Below are 16,367 nucleotides of genomic sequence, written 5' to 3' on the forward strand. Positions count from 1 at the left end.
TTTGCCGGATCCCTGGAAGAGCGCACGGAAACCATCACCTGCATCTGGTTTAAAAAAAAAAAAAAAAAAGGCAAATCAAACCCAGTTGCGATGGGAGGGCACCAAGTTAACCCAAACAGGCACACTTGAATCACTTTTTTACGGGCGGTAGCCGTTTAGAGGCTTTAAATATATATTTATCTCCCTTGGCCCCCGGTTATCGAGGATAAATCCTGCTGGATATCGGCAAGAGGAAAGCGGGATCTGACACTGAGGAGAGACTGCCAGAGGAGCTGAAGGGAACAGCGTGAGGGGAGGAGGTCGTAATTTACATTTTTTTATTTTTATTTTTACTCAAACAAAACAAATGGACCAGACAGCGAGCCGAAGCTAAACAGAGAACGAGAACCAAAAAGTGACGTGTTTTTCAGACCAGGGCATCCAGGACGGCGTGGGGGTTTGGGCGGAATCCAGTTGCAAAGCGGGGCAACACGCTGCGCAGAGAACACGTTTATATGTCTTTTATTCTAGCTGATTTTATAAGTTGGGGGGCCTTTTTATATTTCTCAGTAAATGTTTTTTGCGTCCACGTATTGTGAATCTGACCTCGGCTGTACACTCTGTGCCGGGAGCGGAAAAGCTCTTGTCGAATCGCATTGACCCGTTCAACATTCATTGTGTAATATGCTAAATGGATTGATTTTTCTACTGGCTTCACACCGAATCCGACAAACGAGGAGGACAAAACCTGCAGCCCAGTTCATTCCTACGGAGGGTCGGACGCCGCGCGCGAAAAGATGCTCCCCGATGCCTTCAAACGGTTCAACTCGCGTGGCAAGTTTCTGACAGTACAACCGGAGGGGATGTCGGTCAAGTTTTAATTATTGGAACTGGGATTAAAATGAAGTCAATAAGTCACGTATGCAAACGAATGGCGTTACTAACGTTGATGTTGAATGTTACCACGTTCACGATCAATAAATCTCTTCTTATAAGTGAATTCTTTCCGCAATTCGCAACACTACACACTGTAAAGGACGTTGTAAACTCCCATTCATGGAAAAACGGTAACTGTACAGCCGAGCAAACTCCTCTACAAACTACAAACTCCTATTTTCCCTGACATTCTGTGACGCGGAGCGCAGATGCAGTTCATCCGACGGCCACTGGGGGGGGGGGATCCGACTGCGGGATGCGATCACGGATTCGGTGTGAAGTAAGTGAAGTCCCTTGTTTTTTGGATTCTACAGTGGTGCCTTTTTTTTTTTTTTTTTTTTTTGCATTTCCACAAAATTCCGGTTTTACGGAACCTTTCTAGGTCAGAGGAGTGTGACCACTTTGCCCCTACCTGACGGGCTTCATTTAGCGATGGAGTGCTGACGGTAAGTCCTTATTAACCCTTTTTATTAACCACTAATTATGCTTCAGACAGCGGCCAGCTGCTCGTATACAGATGCTTTCATTGTTGTTTGTGTGTGTATGTTTGTTTGTGTGTATGTCTGCGTGCTTGCGCGTGTGTGCGTGCGCGCACGTGCACTGTTTTGAAGGGTATCAGAAGGTTAGGTTGTAAATGAACTGGCTCAGAGAGTTAATGAGAGACATTTTGCCCGTTTTCAACTCGACAAACTAGAAGGCAGCGGAACTAAATTGTGGGGGATAATGTTTTTATTTCCCTGGCTCTGGGCTCGGCGAGAGATCCTCGCAAACCGCGGCTGAGTCACACTCTCCTCTTGGTTACGCTGCTTTGTGTTTTTGTTTTCGTATCCCGCCGCGCCTCAAAATGTACACCTCGCCCTCCTGCTTTCTTTTCTTTTTTCTTGCCCTCGCCACCAAACGCCAAAGACACGGAGAACGGGGCGGGTTATGCGTGTTTAAAGTTCAAAACAAATAAACAAAAGAAATAAATAAACACATTCAAATGTTTTCCAGATGACCCAAGTCGACTAATCCATATCTGGTGCACCCCGAGAAAATAAACAGTGAGTGGAATTAAAGAGGCATGGCAAACAGTGCCACACAAAACCGCCGTGATCCCCACCCCCCTGCCCACAACCACCATCTTTTAGCTGTTTTTTTTTTTGTTTGTTTTTTTTACGTCAGGGTTTTCCAGACTTTTTATGCCAAAGCCCCCCTTGGCAAACTAAGCTACAAGGACCTGTAATAGACTGTCATTGAACTGAAAAAAGTTTTTTTTTCCCAAATATCCCAAAACAAATAAATGTATTTACTTTTTAGTCATTTCAATATAAAAAAATATTAAAAATACAATATAAGTTGTAAATAAAATCATTGGAAAAAAGAATTATTTTGTTGCGGGCCAACCTTTGTGATACCTTCAAGGACCCCTAGGGGCGCCGCCACGAACCCCAACGAATTTGGGAAACCCCGATTCTTTTTTTTTTTTACAATGATATGCCTTGAAATCAAGAAGTAGGTAAGTCAATTCCGCGACCGCCCGTCGGTCGTCACCCCACCTCCCACCCCCACCACCACCACTGACCCTCATGTAGTTCCCTCGCTATACAGCAGGGCTGCCAGAGGCCTTGGGGGGGGGGATGACGACAGAAGAGTGGGGTGTGTGTGTGTGTGTGTGTGTGTGTGTGTGTGTGTGTGTGTGTGTGCGTGTGCATGCGTGTCTGTGTGTGTGTGTGTGTGTGTGTGTGTTGTTTTTTTTTGGGGGGGGGGGGGGGGGGGTTAATGGTGGTAGTGGTGGCGTTGGTGGTTGGGTGGGTGGGTGGGGGGCGGGGTCTGTTTGTTGGCGTTGATTAGAGAATCAGCCTCTCTAATGATGCCAGGTGGCTGGGGAGAGGAGGAGGTGGTGGTGGTGGTGGTGGTGGTGGTGGAGCGCAAAAGGCTGAAGACAGAACTGTTGAGACAGACAAGCACACGCACCCGCACACGCACACACACACACACACACACACACACAGACACAGACACACACACACACAGCACAGAGTTACCCCTGATGGTGGAGAGCTCTCCTCCGGCGGGTTGGGATCTGATTTGATTGGTTCGCTTGATTGGCAGAACTATCCAAGATTTCGCCCTCAAAGCCCAAGGAAGGGAGGAAGGAAGGAAGGAAAGCATGAAGGAAAGGAAGAAAGGAAGGACGAGCCTGCAGCGGCTGCCGTGGAAAAGGGGAGCCATCCCTCTTTTCTGCTCTGCTCTTTATTAGTGGAGGAAAGTTTAAGTCCCGCACTCCTTTTTACGTGCGGCCCCCCCCATTTTTTTTATTTTCAACCCAGTGACACACGGTGAGCTGCCTGAAACAGCCTTGGAGGTCCCAGAGAGAGAGAGAGAGAGAGGGAGAGAGAGAGGGAGGGCCAGATCCCAGGCACGTGGCCGAGGCGTCACGTCATATAAATCCACGCTGCTTTTATGGGCTCCTTCTGGATCGCCGTCTAAATCTGAGTTAATAAGCACGGCTCACCGCTAAGAACCCAGGGCAGCGGGGGGAAGGAGGAGGAGGAGGAGGAGGGGAAAAAAAAGGGTCCCCCATTCCAGAATTGATTCTCCATAAATCATCCTTGGGCCTCGGCCTTTGAAGTGGCCCTCCAAACCCTTTGACAGGAAACTTCAGGCTTTAGCGCTTTTTCCAACCGTCCCAAAGAAAGTGAGGCCTGGGATGTTGGCGAGGTGAGAGGAGGTGAGGCGGGGGGAGAGGAGGTGAGGAGAGGAGAGAAGAGGTGAGGAGAGGAGAGGAGAGGAGAGAGGAGGTGAGGAAGGGAGAGAGGAGGTGCGGAGAGAGGAGGTGAGGAGAGGAGAAAGGAGGTGAGGATAGGAGAGAGGAGAGGAGGAGAGAAGAGAGGAGGTGAGAAAAGAAGAGGGTAGAGGAGGAGAGGAGAGGAAGCGAGGAGAGAGGAGGAGAGAAGAGAGGAGGTGAGAAAAGAAGAGGGTAGAGGAGGTGAGGAGAGGAAGAGAGGAGAGGAGGAGAGGAGAGAGGAGGAAAGAAAAGAGGAGGTGAGGAGAGGAGGTTGCATTGTGATGCCGTGTGTCGCCGTAATCCACACACAAATAGAAACCGAACAAAACGCAAACAGTGCGCAGTGAAGAATATGCACTAAGCCTTATTATGGCGGCCATTGTTCAGGCCTTGTTATCTTGTGTGGATTCGGGAGAGGAGAGGAGGTGTGTGTGTGTGTGTGTGTGTGTGTGTGTGTGTGTGTGTGTGTGTGTTGGGGGGGAGGGCTGTTGTTTGCGTGGCACGGGGCCAAATGCAAATATTACGGTATAAACGCTGCTAAATCTCAACTGTGCCACTTTTGCACCTATAAGCCGGCGTGTTGAATGAACCGTGTTATCGTACACGTCATGTTTCCCGTGGAAGCGGGGGCCGGTGGGACCGGTGGGGCTGGGGGGCCGGGGGGGGGGGCAGACGCGTAAAAGAGCATTAGGGAGACATATACCTGCCGGGGGCTGATTTACACCACCTCCGGTTCAGACCGTTTGGATGCTTTACACCACCTCCGGTTCAGGGTGTTGACTCTGCGGATGGGATGTTCCTCTCGTCTGTTTTAGGAGCGTGGAAATAAAACATTACCATTACCTTGTTAACTTTTAAACACTAAAAGGGACGCTCAAGCGGAAAAAGTACAAGCGCGGGACAAAAGGCAGATCTGCAGATCTTTTCCTGGTATTTTATCCAGATTCCAGTATCTATACGGAGACAAAAAAAAAAAAACCCACCATGTGCATGTGCGCCATGTGCATGTGGTGCATATTTACAGCCACGTCTTTGTGAGCCGCCTTGATGGTGTTTCTTTCGCATCCATGCCTTTGTGCTCCACAAAGGGATTGCACCGCAAATGAAACGCAGGCTGGATCCATCAGAGGTGGCTCTGTTTTCACAATCTGGGCTCGGCGTCAAAAGAACGGGCACACCTTGCACTCTTCGCCTGTCGACAGCGAGAGAGGGGGGGGAGAGAGAGAGAGAGAGAGAGAAGAAAAGGGGCGAGGGAAAGGCTGCAGCGATCTCGCGGCGAGTGGGTCGGGGAGTTTCTTGGCGTGGGCGGCGGACTCGCATGTCGCACATCAAACCCCCTGGCGGGGTCGGAGGAGATCAGAGGATGGAGGCGCCCGGCATGCAACGGGGGGGGGGGGAGGATGGAGAACCATACCATACTTCTTGAAAAGCAGCAGCCCCCCCACCCCCAATTTCTCCCTTCATTCATCCCCCGGGTCACGTCAAGACCTGTGAATCATTGTGTACAAACTAACTAACCCTACCTCCAACCCTAACCCCACAAGAGAAGAAGAAGAAGAAAAACACACGGTGCAAACCCTACTGTGCGTATTGTTCCTTGTGTGATTGCAGAACAAAAAATCCCCCTCTCTAATTGCACGGTGTTCCTTCCTCATTGCGGTCCAAAAGGATGATATTGAGAACATGTGGTTCCGTGTGGAGATTTGGAGGATAGCCTGGAAAAGTAAAGGGGCCGTGGGGTTGGATGGGGGTTTTTTGTGTGGGGGGCGGGGGGCAGGCGGGGTTACCCGGGGGTATAAGCTTTGTGTGTGTGTGTGTGTGTGTGTGTGTGTGTGTAGAGGAGTATTTAGAGGTAATCAGACTTTTAATTATTCAATAGAATCATGTAAATAATCTGCGCTGCACGACGGCCGTACTGTATGCAAGTCCCAATTGTGGGTTTCTGTCGCTACATCATTTGAGTGTTGCGCTTTGGGGTCCACTAAAAAAGATTGAGAATTTGTGTTCCCTCGCACGATCCATTAGATCGGATTCCGTGACTATTTTACAAAACACCAGGGTTTTTATCCAGATTTATAGCTATATCGATCACCGCACCGCCACTAAGTGGTCGGCCTGACTTTAATTCCCACCTAGTTGGAAACAGTGGAAAGATTTAGAGATTTGAAAATGTTTTGAGTGGTTTAAAACCAAAACATGAGGGTTGCTCAATGGAATGTGAATATGTCAAAGCCGTATTTCTACACCACTCTGAATGCCGATTGGACTTTATAATTCAACGCTCATGATAAATACTTTTAACTTAATATGACTTAATATGTCAGACGAATGAATTGGTTTTGTAGCAGACGGCTTCTTCCTTTCTTTGGCGAAATATCAACAAAATGTTTCAAAGGTGACCAGTTTCTTGCCCTTGAGAAAAAAAAAACCTGACTTACTCTACTGTTATTATTCTTTTTTTTATAATGTCTTTTTATGAACTATTACTAATACAAAATATTATTTCTAGAAAACATATTTTTCTGTAAATTTCTCTATAAAATATTAATAGATTATTTACATCAAATAACAATTTATTTATATTGAAATGTTTTGTATTAATATAAGATACATCTATTTAACAAACACAATATTTGAGAATTAGAAAAATTAATAACCCAATTTTCCCAATAAAACAAATTCAGCATCCCATAAATCAATGCACCGGTCTGAACAAAAAGCGAAATGCGCCCTCTTGTGGACATAGTGCGCACCCTCCTGACATACGTTGTATTTTAATCGGAATATTATGATCAGCCAGCAACGACATTGATGGTGTTCTTCGCTCCTTTCAAGTTCTTCACTCACTGACATGACAAAACAATGCCTTCTCACCAAAATAAATGTCTGCTTTGCCATTGTGCGGCTCATGTCGTCCGTTATTTACCATACACCCCCTCTCCTCCTCCAATAATGTCGCAGGGTTATGATAAAGGTAGAAGTCAACAGCCAAATTGTAAAAAAATAAAAATAAAAAAATGACAAACCTTTTCTTTGCGCTAGTTGATCTATTTCAGTCAAAATGCAAAAACGGAGCAACAACAACAAAACAAAAAACAAACAACCCCAGAAACAAGTAGACACCAAATCGTAACTTGTGCTGCGAGTCGCCCTCATTTTACCGGCGCGCTCCTCGAACGAACAAGTAACACCGCACTGCCCCCTAGCGCGGCCTCGGTGTAGTTGCAACGGGATGACCGCCCACGCCAGACTTCAGCAGCGGCTCCAAGTGATAAAACATTAATCTCCGGCTTGCATGAGATACAAACTGAAGACCCGGGCAAAAAAAGCCGCGCACCCACTCACCCAGCGACACCACAGCAACGTCTCAACCGCCAAGCCACCGGGTCGCCCTCCGACGGGGGCCCTGGGCCCCTTGAACGCTTTGCCGCCCGGTGCCGGCGGCTGGCGGTGCCGCGGCCTCCGCTTGGGAGTCGGGCCTCTCGGCTCTTCTCGTTCCAGACCGGAGGCTCGGTTCAGCCCGGGCGCCGCTGCGGCTGAGAGTCGTGAACAAAACGAGCAGAAGACTCTTTTGCTGGAGCGAGGCCCGAATCCTCCAGAGCAGACCCGCCCCCGGGTCCCAGCGAGGACGGAAGGGAACGGGGTGAGGTCTGATGTTGCTCTTATCATTATTGCCAGTGAAGATTACATTAAAATCACCGGTAGACTTTATATACTATATATACACTGCTTCATATACTACTGTTACTATGAGACTTCCTGGACTGAATATATAATTCAATATATAATTCATAAGAAGTTACTAATATTGGAAAGACATGGAACTTTTTTTTTTTTTGGTTTGTTTTTTTTAACCCCTGCTGTCAGCACGCTGGGCATACAACACAGAGTATTTGTTCAATTGCATCCAGGACAGAGTTAGTCTGCAAGTGGAGTTCAACTTCTCCACCTGCAATGAAACTCTTCATTCATCCTTAAATGGTCAAGAACCGCTGCATTAACTCTGACCTGTGGACGACAAGAGCCGTTTTTGTTTTTTTTGTTATAGAGAAGCGCCACCACAACATATGGAACCGTTAATGACATCAGAACACAAAGGTAATAAGACAAAAGCACATTTTTATTGTGGGAGATTTACAACATTTTAGTGTTCATTTCTCTCGTAGTTTCTAAGAGTCCTCAAAACGCAAACGGGGATCCGTATATAAACTGTACACAAAAAAAAAAAAGAAGCAAAAAGCAAGGCACTGTACACACGAGTTTAGAGTTAAAAAAAACAAAAAAAACATTCCCAGGAAAAGCAGTCGTGAGCGCCCGGAATAACGGCGACGGCGGCGGCTAAACCCCGACGGAGCCGCGTTCGGCCAACGGCGTACTGTACATACGTCTCGGAAAGAGGAAAACACCTTTCAGCGTGACACCCATTATTTAATTTAATGATTTTTACTATAAAGACTTAAAAAAACAAACAAAAAAAAAAAAAAGCCTCCATATATCTTGATTTGATATAAATATAAATTATGTGGAACACTCAGACGTACAGTAGATACAAGAATAGCAGAGTTGGATTTAGGCGCTGAGCAGGCTGGCAGACCTACTCTCACAAACGCGGCGTAACAGCATAACGACAGCCGGCCCTTCATATACATATGTACAGACTACAAAAAAGTGTGGATTTATAAATTGAGACTTGCACACAAAATCGGATTTTCCTACACGAACACGCGGAAACTCCACGCGGAGGGGCGAAGGGGTCGACTAGGGGTCCGACGCCGATCCCAACCCCTCCTCGGAGGGAAGACTTTGGAGGAAAAAAAAAAAAAAAAAAAAAGAAATCGAAATTCTTAAAAGTCAAATTCCATCCGACCCCCCCGCAAGTTTTTGGGCTCGAACCCGGGACTTCCGGCCGGGAGCGACTCCGTCTGTTTCGGCCGCCCCCACCTTCCTAGAACAGCCCCCTGGCCTTCTTCACGTTCACCTGCTTCCAGCCGGGCAGACACTCGTACTCCTCCCTGCACATCTGCAGCGCCTTCTGCCGGGGGACAATGACGGAGGGTCAGGAGGACGTCTCGATGAGGGCTGAAACCGCTCATCCAACTCAAACCGACATGGAGATTTAACAGAACGCAATTCTCAAATCGCAAAGCCTGCGATTAAATAAAAAATAAATAAATAATAAAAAAATAAATAAAAAGTTTCCCTATATTACACCATCTAACCAACGTCCAGGGCCGGCTCCTCTGTTAGACGAGATATTCTACTGCGATTGAAGGTTTTTCTTTTTACAATTAAATAGTTGAATAAAGATATTATTCATGCATCATTTCATCATAACACCGGCCTGGACTACAGGACAGAGGACTTTATATGTTGACTGTCCATTTTCTGCTGGTCATACTATAGAATGATTCATCGCTTGTGTTTAGTGAATAATACAGAAGATAAGGAAAAATCGCATCCGAAATCGCAATATTGGTCAAAAATAAATCGAAATTAGATAATTTTCCCCAAATCGTTCAGCCCTGATCTCGATCTAATTCAATCACATTGGAGCCCACCGTAAAAAATGACTATTATACGGTGCTGCGAAAAAGGGTCCCCCCCCCCTAATAATTATTTAAAGTTTTGGGGTGACTGCGTCAAATTCCCGACAGGCTGTGGTTATTGCTGCTAAAGGTGCTGCAACCAGTTCTGAAGCCTGCTTCACACCGAATGCGTATTTGTATCAGACAGTCAACAGCTCGTTTAAAAATAATAATAATAACTTATGTAAAAAGATCTATTGATAGTGAAATGGTAAAATTATGGTGAAATGCAACGTAAAAAATGTTTAACTTTGAATGTCACTTTTTTTTATAATGTTGCTAGTTTATATCCGTGACTTATTTACTTTGTTTGAAGCCCAATACCAATGAAAAAAAACAAAAACTTGACTGATAGTAGCGTCAGACCGAAACTTGTCACACGAGTTGAACATTTTTAAAGGCAACGCGGCAAAATTTGAATGGAAGGCAAATTTGAGCCTCGATCGGACGCGGAAATTCCACACCCCGGTGTGCGGAACCCTGTGGGAACGCACCCATGCATGCGTGAGGGGACACACACACACACACACACACACACACACACACACACACACACACACACACACACACACACACACACACACACACACACACACACACACACACACACACACACACACACACACACACACACAGTGTGTCCGGGTTGGAAAGTTATTCTGTCCATTAAGCATAGAAATCAAACAAATGTATAACCATCACACATAGTGAGTGAGTGAAATACATAAAAAAATAAATAAAGCTGTGAGTGTCGGTTTAGGAGGATATTTCATCGTGGCACAAAGATCACAGTTGCAACAAGACGGAGGCTGTAAGTTTGTTTGTAAATGAGGCAGACGGGTCAGTGATGGCATCAGAAGTGCAACGCGGAGCCACCCATGCCCATGTGGAGGACTCACCTTCCCATCAGGCCCCACACCCTGGAGGTGGGGAAGGACACACAGTGAGTTAGAGAGAGAACGTCTCTCGAGGGACGGTGACGAGGGGGAAAATGGGGTCATTTTTCCACCAAATGACAGAAAAATAGAAAGAGAGAAAATCAATTTAGGGGCGGTTTCGTGGACACAGATGGGGACTAACCTGAGATTCAGGGCGGGTTGCACCAGTTCATCTAAGACTAGGGATGCAGAAATCCTAGTTTGGCAAATCCTAGTTTAAAATGGATGAATCCAAGATTAAAGCGAAGTGCATCTGTGTCGCACCACTTCAATCGTAGATTCATGAATTAAACTATGATTAGATTTAAATCTAGACATAAACCAGGATGTGACTTTGACTTTAAAAATTCATGATGTTGGTTCACCCAACTCAAACCATAAATCGGGTTAAACCCTAATCAGAGGTTAGAATTTCGGATCAACACCATTAAAGTTAATCCTGGTTTAAAGTACAAAAAAAAATAAAAAATAAAATAAAATAAAAAAGATTAAAATTCAACTACAAACAAGGTTTAGAATTTGGCACAACATGATGAATAGATAAACCAGGACTTAACCCAGTTCAAAAATTAAACCTTGTTGGTGCAGCTCACCCTAAATCACACCTTCCTTCAATCTGGACCTGAAATGTTTTTTCTCAGTCGTGGTTTAAAATAGTGAAAGACTTGCCCTAGTCTCGGTTTAAAAAAAAACCAACAAAAAACGGATTTCCAGAAGGATGATTAGAGGTAATGTAGATCTAACCTGGCCAGAGGCAGGTTTATCTTTGGAGTAATGGATGTGAGCCCCCAGATTGACCATGACATGGGAGAAAATTGACTATCTGGACTAAGACCAGCACCAAGACCAGACAGAAGGAGCTGGCTAGTCCTTCATGACCTTCGTCTACAACTTACTCATCTGGAATGAAATGATGATCTCAGAAAGGCATTTAAAAAAAAATCTTGATTACTTTAACTAGGATTAGGTCTTAGTCCTGCAGACAGCCCAATAGAGGTAAGGAGGTGAGCAGGGAAAGGTTGTTTATGTTTTTTTTTATACCAGAAATGGATCAATACAATCACATTAACAACAATATCAGCATCAAAACATGTTGAAAGACTAACCTCAAAGTCCTCGTCGGACAGGTAGACCTCCAGGCGGAGGGGGTCGACGCCCTCCGGGAGTGGCCGCGCCAGCAGCTCCGCCAGCGGGTACGTGGTCTTGCACAGCCGGGCCAGCACGTCCTCCACCAGGATGATCTGGTTGCACACCTCCGCCTCCTGCTTACACCCAAAATAACGTATCCATTGTGACAGGTGTGGGACAGTGGAATCCATAAGCATCCGGCAATTCCTTTACAAAATGGAAAATATATAGTGATGAAGCATTTTGAAAAAACTACAACTATGGGGAATCAATATTTTATTGATACCCGTAGGGGAAATTCAGGAATTTGCAATATATCTCCAATTTGCAACAAAATCTATTAGTATTGTATTTACTATAGTTAATGTAGCAGTTATATACTTCTGAGGATGATTGAGCAGAACTATAGAGATAGATAGATTCAAAGAACGATAGATAAAAATAAAATTAGAACTCAATTGGTAACTTGCAATAAACCAAAACAAGAAAAACACCTTAGGTAATACCTAAAAATATAGAATTGGCAAAATACAAAAAAACAAAAACTGATATTATAAAAAGTGGAAACATTGGCAAAATACCTCCTACAGCCTTAAAATTAACCTTTTTTTTTTTTAAATGTATACCAATTTAAGTCAATTGAGGATGAAGTTGAGCTTAACTCAATTACAGATATAGCACCAAAAATAGAACCTTTTAAATTTATAAACTATAATTACAATATGAATTTACAAAATATAAATACATTTTGAAGAAATACTGAATTAAAATGATGTCCATCATGGATCAGAAATGAGCTGAACATTACGCCGATCAGCCGCAACATTAAAACCACCACAAATAACCACAAATACTGTGTCGCTCCACCCCCGTGCTGCCAAAGCAGCCCTGACCCGCCGAGGCATGGACTCCACAAGAGGGTAGGTACTAACCACTGCATGCCGGGAACACCCCACAAGACCTGTTGTTTCGGAGTTGCTCCGACCAGTCGTCTAGACGTCACTATTCCCCACCCACTCACCCGCTCAGTGATCTCTGCGATGTCCTCCCTGTGCTCCCAGCAGGGGAACATGTTGGTGAAGGTGAGGGGCTCCAGGCCGGCGTGGATCAGGTACGACTTGGGGGGCTTCTTCTCATTCTTTTCTGCCGAGAAGCAGGGGACACACGGAGAGGTTTAGAGATAAAGTCTACATTCCTCTATTCCTTTACTATTACTTGGCTGTTCCTCCTCTTTCTGAACTAAGTTTATTTCATTAGTTTATGTGTTCCGGTTTAGTTTTTTGGGTCACTTGTATTAGAATTTTTTATTTGTTATTTTGAGGTTACATTTTTTTTTTTTTTTAAATCATTGGGTTTAATGTATATTGTCATATTTTATTGTGTACATATAACCTTTTATTTAACCGTTTTTATTTTTTTTTTCCCATATGTTATTCCATACGCCATTTTCTTTTCTATTTAGTTTATTTATCTAGTTTGTCCAGAAGCAATATGAAGTAATAACAAGCTCATATCACGAGAGTGTGAGCTCTACACTATTACTACATGTATCTGCTACACAACTCTTAAATTTAACACTTTTAAGACCTTTTGAAGACAGAATTTGTACACAGTTTTAGACACAGTTAGGTTAGGCATGTTAGGTTCAGCAGTAGGCTTCGGACTATTTAAGTTCAGAAATGAATCATTATGAATCAGTCGAAAGAATATTAATCAACAAAATCAGACAAAATGTTCAAATCAAGTAAAATAACTCAAATGCAGGACTACTGTATTTAATGACTTTTGAGGCCGAATATTTCTCATATTTAAGACTTGCACACACCCCGCAACGTACCTCTGCAGTACTGCAGCACGGTCTCCATGGCGCACTTCCTGTCCGAGTCCCAGCGGATCCGGGCCGAGCCGGTGCTCTCGCTGTCCTGGGGCCACCAGCCCTGCCACAGGTACACCTCGTGGTGGTTGTCCACCAGGAACAGGGCTGAGGAAGGAGATAGGGTATAAGATAAGACCTTACTATTTTACTAATCCACAAGAGGAAAATCGGTTAACATCCCGGTAGAGGTCAAAGAGACTGGTGTATGTGTGTGCGTGCGTGCGTGCGTGCGTACCAGGTTGCGAGGCGGTGTAGAGGTCCTCCTGCAGGAAGGGCTGGGAGTTGACCAGCTCGGGGTCCCTGGCCGGGTAGAGGAACTCCACGGCGGTGAAGTCCCCGGAGCTGCTGCCCAGCTGGAAGAGGCGCGGTGTGAAGTTGAACCTCCCGGGGTCTGGAGGGAGGGAGGGGTCGTCAAAATTCAAAAAAACGGGAGACGGGAATGAAGTCCGGAAAATATCTCCAAAGGGTTAAAAAAAAAAAAAAAAAAAAAAAAAAAAAAAAGGGGGGTGAAAAGGGCGTCCGCCGTTCTGGATCAACACACCTTGCAGCATGCAGTCGTAAGACTTCCTGTCTCTCCGTCCCAGGGCTTCCCAGAAGCCGGCGGGCTCGGCTCCCTCGTCGCACTCGTGGACGGTCACCCTGCTGCTGCTGTGGAGCCCCGCTTCCAGCGGACAGCTGCACGGTGGAACAAGGCGTCAAAGTTAGAGTACACCGTAGATAGAAGTTGGAAAGATCGATCGTATGAAATCATATTAATATGAGAGGTGGCACCCAGCCCAGGCCCGTGAGGCCGATAGCAGCAAATAACGCAGGATCGGGTATATACAGTATTGTGTGCATGGGCATGTCGAGTGCAGAATTTAGGCGCCGCTCACTGCTCCTTGATCCTGTTGGCGGCCGTGCGCGCCACCTCGCGCGTGTGCGCCTGGGCCTTGCAGCCGTGCCACAGGTAGATGAGCGCCTGGCTCACGCTCAGCAGCACCATGGAGACCCGCGAGCGCAGGCTGCTGCAGTGGCACAGCACCTCCAGCAGGTGGCCCTCCACCGCCACCTCCCCGCGCACGCAGTACAGCCGCCAGTCGTCTGCGAGCGGGAGGGAGAGGAGGAGGAGGAGATAGATTCTACTTTAACCAAAAAAAATGCTAAAAATAAAGAAGTCCTAGCTCATTTCTCAAATACCCAAATTCGTGCACTCCTCAGCTCCGTTAGTCACACGCTGCGGATAAACGACGAATTTACATGGCCTCTAAGGAGGGAAGGGGATTGGCCGTCGTGGACGTACGCTTATACGGCTTTTTTTGTGTCACGAGTCCCATCCTTTTCAAACTCCCGCGGCTTAGGGGTGGAACAATAGAGGAGGAAAAACGGGGGAACAAAAGGAAAAGTGAGACAAACACCCCGGTCAAAGAGAGAAATGAAAGGCGTAATCCACTTCATTCCTCGGGGGAAATCCGTGCCTACACAGTATGGGCGAATTGTTCGGAAAAGAGTGACCCGTTTTCCTTTTCTCTCTCTCTCTCTCTCTCTCTCTCTCTCTCTCTCTCTCTCTCTCTCTCTCTCTCTCTCTCTCTCTCTCTCTCTCTCTCTCTCTCTCTCTCTCTCTCTCTCTCTCTCTCTCTCTCTCTCTCTCTCTCTCTCTCTCTCTCTCTCTCTCTCTCTCTCTCTCAGAGAAGGCTGCCGTCATAGAACATAAACTTCCCATCACACCCTTCAAACCCATGAAGGCGCAGAGAGCGAGCGGCGGGAGAAGTTTCGTTTCGTTGACCTACTCTGAGACATCTCCTCATCCTCCTCTCTCTTCCCCGAGTGGATGACCATCCCTCCTTTGAAGCACTGCAGGAAACATGGCGGCTCCTTGCCCTGCTGCACCTGAACCTGGAGGAGGGAGGGAAGAACAGGTGACGGGTCAATCCCCAACGGGCTCCCATTCGGGCCGACGGGGATATTTGACCTCGGAGAGGGTCGACCACGACGGGGTACCTGCGCCCCCCGCTCCTCGTCCAGCTCCACGGTCATGAGCGCCGACGTCCCCTTCTCGCTGACCGTGGCGTTGCGGCCCTGCCAGAAGAAGTAGCAGCACTTCTCCTTCCCCGCCCCCGCCGTCCTCAGCTGCTCCGGGTTCTGCCGCTTCCCGACTGCGGTAGGAGAAAATTGGGTCGGTTTCACTCGGCCCCCAAAGCCGCCGGGTGCATTTCGTTTATAAATAGCTCGGACCAGGGGTTCCCAACCTTTTTCCCCCTCAAATGATTCAATCGGAGATCCCCTCTTTAAAAAAAAAAATAATAATAATAATAAAAATAAATAAATAAATGGAACCCCTCTTTAAGAGAAGCAATACTTTAAATATTTTTTTCATGTTATGGGTTTCACCAGCTGATAGAACCTTATAATCCCTCCGAGATGTATCTCATCATCACTTGCATTGTATAACAATCGCCTACAACTATTGCGGCTCAGACCACATTTCATTATTCAATTTATTTTAGAGCGTTTTGAGCCAATATTTGACTATGAGGAAAAAGGAGAAATAGCGAAAGAAAAAGGCCTCAAATCGCCCCGAGGCCTCGCGATCCCTTTGGCGATCTCCAGCGCCCTCCCGTGGGGGTTCGAGCCCCCTGTGTTGGGACTCACTGGTTTACGGGGGCGAAAAGGGTCAGACAGAGAGACCAGGAGCGAGGAGAAAGACCAAAACAAAGACCACAAAGATGAGAGGACGCCAAGATGAACCATCACCTTCACGCGTCCAACATGAGTGGAGCGCCGTCCGGCACTGACCTGCGGCGCTGACCATGTACTTCCACTTCACCACGTAGGTGTCGCCCTCGTGGAACTGGCCGATGCTCTGCCGCGGCAGGCGGCTGTAGTCGAACTCCAGGATGTGCCACACCTCCGCCGCCAGCGTGCTGACCTCGTAGCGCCGCCGCTCCTCGCCCTCCACCAGGCCGCAGCCCCGGCCCACGTCGAGGCCGTCCAGCACGGTGCGGACGGGCGCCCGCAGAGGGCAGAGCATCAGGGCGGCGTCGTAGGGCCGCGGCTGCTCCAAACTCGGCGGCTCCTGAGAGGGTGGATCTCGGTTAAGAAAGACACCATAAGACCTTTTCTTCTTGCGTGAAACATACCCTACGTAAGTACACAAACGCTAATGCCTGGCCTAC

General features: G+C 46.7%; 1 protein-coding gene across 1 annotated transcript in view; it reads right to left on the reverse strand.

Annotated features, from left to right (window-relative positions):
* Positions 1-7,787: 7,787 nt before the first annotated feature.
* svila (supervillin a) overlaps positions 7,788-16,367 on the reverse strand; it is a gene marked incomplete at its 5' end in the record, with an annotated part of 61,833 nt that continues 53,253 nt past the window's right edge. Inside the window, 11 exons of the mRNA XM_080020097.1 lie at positions 7,788-8,717; positions 10,170-10,190; positions 11,315-11,470; positions 12,358-12,479; positions 13,174-13,317; positions 13,448-13,603; positions 13,754-13,887; positions 14,088-14,295; positions 14,982-15,087; positions 15,193-15,347; positions 15,988-16,267. Of these exons, the coding sequence (XP_079876223.1) occupies positions 8,631-8,717; positions 10,170-10,190; positions 11,315-11,470; positions 12,358-12,479; positions 13,174-13,317; positions 13,448-13,603; positions 13,754-13,887; positions 14,088-14,295; positions 14,982-15,087; positions 15,193-15,347; positions 15,988-16,267 (1,569 nt within the window). The 3' untranslated portion in view covers positions 7,788-8,630. The remainder of the gene's footprint in view (positions 8,718-10,169; positions 10,191-11,314; positions 11,471-12,357; positions 12,480-13,173; positions 13,318-13,447; positions 13,604-13,753; positions 13,888-14,087; positions 14,296-14,981; positions 15,088-15,192; positions 15,348-15,987; positions 16,268-16,367) is intronic.

The sequence above is a fragment of the Zeus faber genome (assembly GCF_960531495.2).
Source record: "Zeus faber genome assembly, chromosome: 19".
Classification (NCBI taxonomy): Eukaryota; Metazoa; Chordata; class Actinopteri; order Zeiformes; family Zeidae; genus Zeus; species Zeus faber.